The following is an 8,112-nucleotide window of genomic DNA, read 5'->3' on the forward strand; positions in this document are numbered from 1 at the left end:
CAATATGAAAGTAATCCAGTGGCCAGTGACTCCGACGATGAGAGCAAAATTAATAAAGCTGAGAGTAGGGCGATACGTAAACGTAATGCAAAAGGAAAAAAGTCTGCTTCTAAGAAGGCTAATTATTCTGTTCCTAGTACTCCTTCTCATTTTGTTGATACAAAAAATCAGCCCTTTCGTGAACCCCAGTCATGGTACAATGGTCAAGCCTTGTATCAAAATCAACCCAGCACGAGCGGATATCAACGACAAAATAGACAAGGTGCATGTTATGGTTGTGGATCGTTCCAGCACTGGAGAAGCCAGTGTCCCTTCAATCCCAGACCTATCCAGCCAAAATCGAAATAGTACAGACTTTATAAAAGATGAGTATAATTGTAGCATAGATTATTTAATTGAAAATAATACAACTAAAGTATCTTCGATAAGTGACTCGGATAATCTCACTAATGATTACTACGAGTATGAACAGGGACAGGCACATATTATTGTGAAGGACAGGCTTAAAAGTCACTATTCTTTTTGGAAAAATATTGGTTGTTATGATTATATTTTAGATACTATTTTGAATGGTTACAAAATTCCTTTTTACAGTACCCCTCCTTCTATATGCTTAAAAAACAATCGATCGGCAATCATCCATAGCGAGTTTGTTACCGAAGCTATACATGATCTTCTTATAAGGGGTTTGTATTGAGGAATGTGAATTTCAACCTTGTGTTGTAAATCCTCTTACAGTTTCAGCGTCGGACGGTAGGAAAAAACGCCTTATTTTAGACCTCCGTCATGTTAACAAACATCTTTGGAAATCAAGTGTAAAATTTGAAGATGTTCGCATAGCCATGCAGTTTATCACAAACAATTCTTTTTGTTTCCAGTTTGATATTGTGTCGGCATATCACCATGTTAATATTTTTATGCCACATACAGAATTTTTAGGGTTTTCCTGGAGGCATGAAAACACCGAAAAATGGTATAAGTTTTTGGTTCTCCCGTTTGGACTTTCGTCAGCATGTTATATATTTACTAAGATCACAAGACCACTTATAAAAAAGTGGAGGGGTGAAGGTAAACAAGTTTTAATGTACCTAGATGATGGTTTAGGCACTCATACGGACGAAGAAACTTGCAAAACTATGTCCAATCAAGTGAGACAAGATTTAATTCAGAGTGGATTTGTTCCTAAAAATGAAAAATCTAAATGGTCACCTATGAAACTTTTGGTATTTTTGGGTTATTCAATTGACACAAACCGTGGCACTATAGCCATTCCGAACGAAAGAGTTCAAAAGGTTTTAAAAACTATTGCTGACGTTGAATATTATGTATCTAAACATGGCAAAGTCCATGCACGATTGGTTGCTTCTTTAGTGGGACAAATAGTGTCCATGTCATACGTCATTGGAAACGTTGCTTATATCATGTCTAAACATTTAAGCATTGATATTTTAAGTATGACTTCGTGGAATAGTTGTATTGTTTTATCAACAGAAAGCTTGATACAAATTAAATTTTGGAGAGAAAATTTAGAACACGTAAATGTTAAAAAGTTTTCTTCAGATGTGTCATGTCAATCTGTAGTTTATAGTGATGCAAGCAATACAGGATATGGTGGTTATGTTGTAGAAACACCTTTTAATATAGCACATGGTATGTGGTCCGAATGTGAGGCTTCAAAGAGTTCTACGTGGAAAGAGCTAAATGCTGTTAGAAATATTCTATTATCTATGATCAATGTATTAAAAGATAAACGAATTAAATGGTTCAGTGATAACCAGAATGTAGTAACTATTGTGGAAAAAGGTAGTATGAAACCTGAGTTACAGGATATTGCTATGTGCATTTTTGAGAATTGTTTGATACATAATATATCTATCGATGTAGTTTGGGTTCCTAGAACCTTGAACGAGAAAGCGGATTTCATCAGTCGTATTATTGATTATGACGATTGGGGTATTGACGAACAGTTATTTATGTATGTAGATTCCCTATGGGGACCTCATGAGATAGACTGGTTTGCAAATGATGACAATCATAAGTTAACGGTATTTTATTCCCGTTATTGGACGGTGAACTCGATGGGTATCGATGCATTCACTATTAACTGGCAAGGTGCCAATGGTTGGTTTGTACCACCTGTATGTTTAGTGTCTAAAGTAATAAGTTACATGAGGCAATGTTTTGCTCATGGGACACTTGTTTTACCTTTATGGAAGTCGGCAAGCTTTTGGCCGATGTTATGTCCTACGGGTGAAGGGTTCATTAAAGAGGTGAAAGGCTGTATAGATTTACCTACTAACAAGAAATTCTATACTTCTGGTAAAGGGAATAAATCAGTATTTGGAAATATTGATTTACCCTTCAGGGTGTTGGCTTTGAGACTTGATTTTGAACCTTTTTAACAACTAATATAAAAGTTCTTGAGTTGGTGGCGGTAATGTTACAGTAGGCCTGAGGGGCTGTGGTGGTGGTTTAATCTTAAGTGAAATGGTAGACGAGTTATGTGAACATTAGATTGTGAAATTGTTTATATACAAATTGTATGTGCTTTGTACATTATGTTTTAATGTGATTTTTATTTTTACATATGTTTTTGCAGGCTTTCCAAAGCGATCTGTTGGAATTACCTGATACTTTGATTGAGAAAATTCATTTACTTCCTGATCTGTTAACCGAAAGTAAATCTAACAACACCGTTCAAAATTATTATTATGGTTTTTTGAGATGGAAAAAATGGGCTTTATCTAATGGAATATCTAGTGAATTTATTTTACCGGCCAAACCAATACATGTGGCTATATATTTAGCATGTTTAGTGCAACAAAATCGTACGCCCAGTCCTATCAATCAAGCGTTTTATAGTATTAGATGGGCACATAAAATTATTAGTGTTATTTCTCCTACAGATTCTGATTTAGTGAAAAATATTCTTGAAGGAGCTAAGAGACGTCTATCTGTTCCGATTAAAAAGAAAGAACCGATCACTCCAGATATGCTTTCACAGATGTTCGACAGGTTATATTGTGAAAATAACCTTTACAACCAGCGTACTATTTCTGCTTGTTTGTTATCTTATTCTGGTTTTTTACGTGTTTCTGAATTGCTGAATTTGAGAACCTGTGATATTCAATTTTTTCTAAGTCATATGTCAGTATTCATACAGAAAAGTAAAACGGATATTTACAGAGATGGTGATCGAATAATCATTGCGAGAACCGGGAATAAATTATGTCCTGTGAAGAACTTGGAGAGTTTTTTAGAATGGAGCAATAATCCACTTGATACTGATGTTTTCGTATTTCAGAATTTGACAAAAACCAAGGAAAATTATGTGTTCCGAAAAGAAAACAAACCTCTTTCTTATACAAGAATGCGAGAGCTATTTATAGAAGCATTTTCTCCGATTGTGCCAAATATAAAATCTTTTGGCCTTCACAGTCTAAGGTCTGGTGGAGCTTCTGCAGCTTGTAATTTTGGTATTTCTGATAGACTTTTCAAAAGGCATGGACGTTGGAGGTCGGAGACAGCAAAAGACGGTTACGTTAAGGACTCGTTTTCGGACAGAATGTTAGTTTCACAAAATTTGGGTCTTTAGTATATTTTTCAAAATTAATTATTAGTCCTTTTTTACATATTGTCCCTTTCTTTGGTTCAGCAGCGGCGTTGTCGTGTGGCTTTGCACTTTATTTATGAGTTTATTGTTTTCTTCATACTGTTTAGCAGTATGTCATTTACATTTTCATCAATACGAAGAATTTGTGGTATATTGTATATGAGACCAATACGAAGTATTTGTGGTATATGGTATATGAGACCAATACGAAGTATTTGTGGTATATGGTATATGAGACGGCATTGAGTAGTAATTCTGTTTTTTGAATACAGAATGAAGTTTGTTACAAGAGAAATATAATTTCTTTCGTTTGAACGAAGTGAATAAGAGTGAAATTATTTTCTCTTGTTTGTTCATGATGTATGTAGGTGTCGTGCTTATCGCACGGTCATTTTCCCCGCCAAAACGGGGGTTTTGGTCATTCAGCACGACAGCGCCGAACCGTCAACACACATTTATTTATCTAAAGTTTAATTCTTAAGTAAGTTGGTAAATTTTAATTTATAAGTCCCCCCTTTTATCGTAATTATATGATTGATAGGACTGGAGTGTAGTTTTTATGCTTGGAAAATTAGAAATTATATTGTTGAAATGTTGTATTGTGTATACAAGTGATATGAATTGTTTCATATCTTTAATAAACTGAGCAGCGGCGTTGTCGTGTGGCTTTGCACTTTATTTATGAGTTTATTGTTTTCTTCATACTGTTTAGCAGTATGTCATTTACATTTTCATCAATACGAAGAATTTGTGGTATATTGTATATGAGACCAATACGAAGTATTTGTGGTATATGGTATATGAGACCAATACGAAGTATTTGTGGTATATGGTATATGAGACGGCATTGAGTAGTAATTCTGTTTTTTGAATACAGAATGAAGTTTGTTACAAGAGAATCATATTTGTTGTATAAAAAATGAAAAAAAATGTAAATATACCTCAACTTTTTCCTCAAATGTTGATGCTTTACTCTCTGCAGCTGAAATCATAAAAAAAAACATCTTTATAGACTTATTGAAAATTTAACTTATTACACTTTCCCAAGTCATTTCAAGTTTAAAGAAAAAAATAATGTCCTAAAACAGATATTATAAATCTAAGGGAGTTAATCTAGTGAGACTCACTCATATTAAACAGATTAGAATGTGTCCATACTACAAGGATGCCAACTTGAATTATTATGCTCTATGTTCAGTGGACTATGAAATTGGTGTCAAAACTCTAGTTTGCTATTACAATTAGAAATATATCATATGAACCTGTGTACTAAGTTTCAAGTTGATTGGACATCAACTTTATCATAAACTACCTTGACCAGACTTTAACCTGAAGCAGGAGAGATGAGGGGACAAACTAAGAACAAATACACAGACCGAAAAACATAATGGCTCTAGGTAATATTATTCATCTATCTTTTTCTCTTTTCTGAGTATTCTTGCATTCATTTGTACTGTATTCCTACCACATAATGTTGTCATTTCTAGCATTGCCATACAGGCAGGAGGTTTTCGTAACCATAAGCTACTGCTTGCTCACTGATGATACCCCCACCGAAATATTTCGGTAAACAGGAAGTTGTTGAGTGATGAATCTGAAAACCCATCACACGATTAAGGTGAATTATATAAACCCTGAAACCATATTTCAGAAATCCTTGTATTGTAGTTCCTGAGAAGAATGTGACGAAAATTTTCAATTTGGCTATTAAGTGTAATAAAATTATATAAGTGTTCAGTAAACAGGAAGTTGTTAAGTGATGAATCTCTAAAAACGTATTACACCATATTACTGACTTATATATGACTGAAACAAATTTTTCAAAGCTAGGGTATAATAAAACAGTATATCCCCCACTTTTTCAAAGCTAGGGTATAATAAAACAGTATATATAGCCCCACTTTTTTAAAGCTAGGGTATAATAAAACAGTATACCCCCACTTTTTTAAAGCTAGGGTATAATAAAACAGTATAGCCCCACTTTTTTAAAGCTAGGAAATAATAAAACAGTATACCCCCACTTTTTCAAAGCTAGGGTATAATAAAACAGTATACCCCCACTTTTTTAAAGCTAGGGTATAATAAAACAGTATAGCCCCACTTTTTTAAAGCTAGGGTATAATAAAACAGTATACCCCCACTTTTTCAAAGCTAGGGTATAATAAAACAGTAAACCCCCACTTTTTTAAAGCTAGGGTATAATAAAACAGTATAGCCCCACTTTTTTAAAGCTAGGGTATAATAAAACAGTATACCTTACTTTTTCAAAGCTAGGGTATAATAAAACAGTATACCCCCACTTTTTTAAAGCTAGGGTATAATAAAACAGTAAAGCCCCACTTTTTTAAAGCTAGGGTATAATAAAACAGTATACCCCCACTTTTTTAAAGCTAGGGTATAATAAAACAGTATACCCCCACTTTTTTAAAGCTAGGGTATAATAAAACAGTATACCCCCACTTTTTTAAGGCTAGGGTATAATAAAACAGTATACCCCCACTTTTTTAAAGCTAGGGTATAATAAAACAGTATAGCCCCACTTTTTTAAAGCTAGGGTATAATAAAACAGTATACCCCCACTTTTTTAAAGCTAGGGTATAATAAAACAGTATAAAACAGTATAGCCCCACTTTTTTAAAGCTAGGGTATAATAAAAAAGTATAGCCCCACTTTTTTAAAGCGGGAGTATATTTATACAGATGAGTTAGATGAGCGAAAATAAATCTTAGATACTGGATTGAAACATTCTGGTGGGTCATGTGAGCTTATTTCTTACTCACTAAAATAGAGTATCTCTATGTTTGTCCAGAAAGGCTTAGAATTATATAATAAATAAGAAATATATAAAAGAAAAAATATTCATAATTACCTTCACTGTCTATCTGTTTAGTAGATCCTAATTGGGGAATATCGCAGAGAAGATCATCAGCCATAGGCCTACAAAATAATACATAGGTCTTAATGTCTTTTGAAAATTATATGTTTGAATGTCTGAGGCTTTGGGAACATACCAAGAGGAAAGCATCAAATCATATTATAGTTTTCAAGGATCCTATACAACTTACCTTCAATTTAATGATGCATTATCTTATAAATAAAGCAATAAGGAGACATGGTATGTGGCCATAGATACAACTTTCCACCTTAGAAAACTAGAGGCTCTAAAGAGCCTGTGTCGCTCACCTTGGTCTATGTGAATATTAAACAATGGACACAGATGGATTCATGACAAAATTGTATTTTGGTGATTGTGATGTGTTTGTAGATCTTACTTTACTAAACATTCTTGCTGCTTACAATTTTCTCTATCTATTACAGTACTTTCTGTGGAAAATGTTATTGAAAATCTTCAAATTTTAAGAAAATTGTTAAAAATTGACTATGAAGGGCAATAACTCTTTAGGGGGTCAATTGACTATTTTGGTCATACTGACTTATTTTTAGTTCTTACTTTGCTGTACATTATTGCTGTTTACAGTTTACCTCTATCTATAATAAGGCCAACTAAAATTAATTAGTAGATTTTCATCCAAATTTTTGAAAAAAATGGGGCGGGTGGGAGGATTTTATTTTTTATTTTTTATTTCTTATGAAACCCTCTTGTGATGTGTTCTTCATATACCCAAGTGTAATAATAAGCTTATATCATGTATATACATGTATTTATAAGGAATCGTACATAATTTTTCAAATCTAGTGTTGACAACCACTCACGGTTCTACATGTAATTGCTGCTTTAACAACCTATATTTAGTAAACGGCATAAACATACGAGAAATGCTCTCTTCAGTTGGACTTCCTTCACCAAATTTATGTTTTTTTGTCTCCATAAAATGGAACAAATATGCATTGGTATGCAACACAAGAATTATGAGTACAGAATAAAATGAAAACTCAAACAGTTTTGAAAATAATAGGGTTGGTGCTTTTATGATTCTTCTTATAGATGCAAATATATTAATATGTAAAAAGTTGTTTAATGACTCTATTGAGGGAATTTGGACAGAAGGTGTTTGCTTTTTGTCAACAAAAAAAACAATAGCCATGGGTAAATCTAAGTGTATGTTTGCCGACTTTTTGAACTCAATATACAGTACTGTCATAAATCTAACAAGTTCGTGCTTGTGTCAATTGGTTTAATCCAGTTATGTTTTTGTACCAATGTGTTCCACGATTCTTGCTCTTTGGATATAATTCATAGTCAAAAATTCCTGACACAGTCATTTTATCAATAAAATAATCAACGGTTCTAATCACAGAAATGTGTGTCGTGCCGCAATTTGCGTTCTTGGACACAACGTATTACTTGAATCCCGAGTATTTCATGCCCTTCTCGTAATCAATCTCTATTCTCGGTAGATGATTTGTCACCATAGAGCTGCAGAATCATTTTAAATTACTCGGATGAAATACGAAAACCGAAATTTGAAATAGGAAGTTTTGAATGAAACGAAATGTTTGGCGGTTACCGGAAACGGAAATGAACAAAATCCGGCAAT

General features: G+C 33.4%; 2 protein-coding genes across 2 annotated transcripts; both read left to right on the forward strand.

The window, feature by feature from the left end:
• The first annotated feature begins 708 nt into the window (after window positions 1-708).
• LOC139498700 (uncharacterized) lies at window positions 709-2,414 on the forward strand. The gene has a single exon (XM_071287223.1). It carries the CDS (start codon window positions 843-845, stop codon window positions 2,400-2,402), a length of 1,560 nt encoding a protein of 519 aa, XP_071143324.1. The 5' UTR covers window positions 709-842; the 3' UTR covers window positions 2,403-2,414.
• A 127-nt stretch (window positions 2,415-2,541) lies between these two features.
• On the forward strand, window positions 2,542-4,291 carry LOC139498701 (uncharacterized). The gene has a single exon (XM_071287224.1). It carries the CDS (start codon window positions 2,588-2,590, stop codon window positions 3,593-3,595), a length of 1,008 nt encoding a protein of 335 aa, XP_071143325.1. The 5' UTR covers window positions 2,542-2,587; the 3' UTR covers window positions 3,596-4,291.
• Window positions 4,292-8,112: the final 3,821 nt, after the last annotated feature.

Source organism: Mytilus edulis, chromosome 12 (genome assembly GCF_963676685.1).
Source record: "Mytilus edulis chromosome 12, xbMytEdul2.2, whole genome shotgun sequence".
Classification (NCBI taxonomy): Eukaryota; Metazoa; Mollusca; class Bivalvia; order Mytilida; family Mytilidae; genus Mytilus; species Mytilus edulis.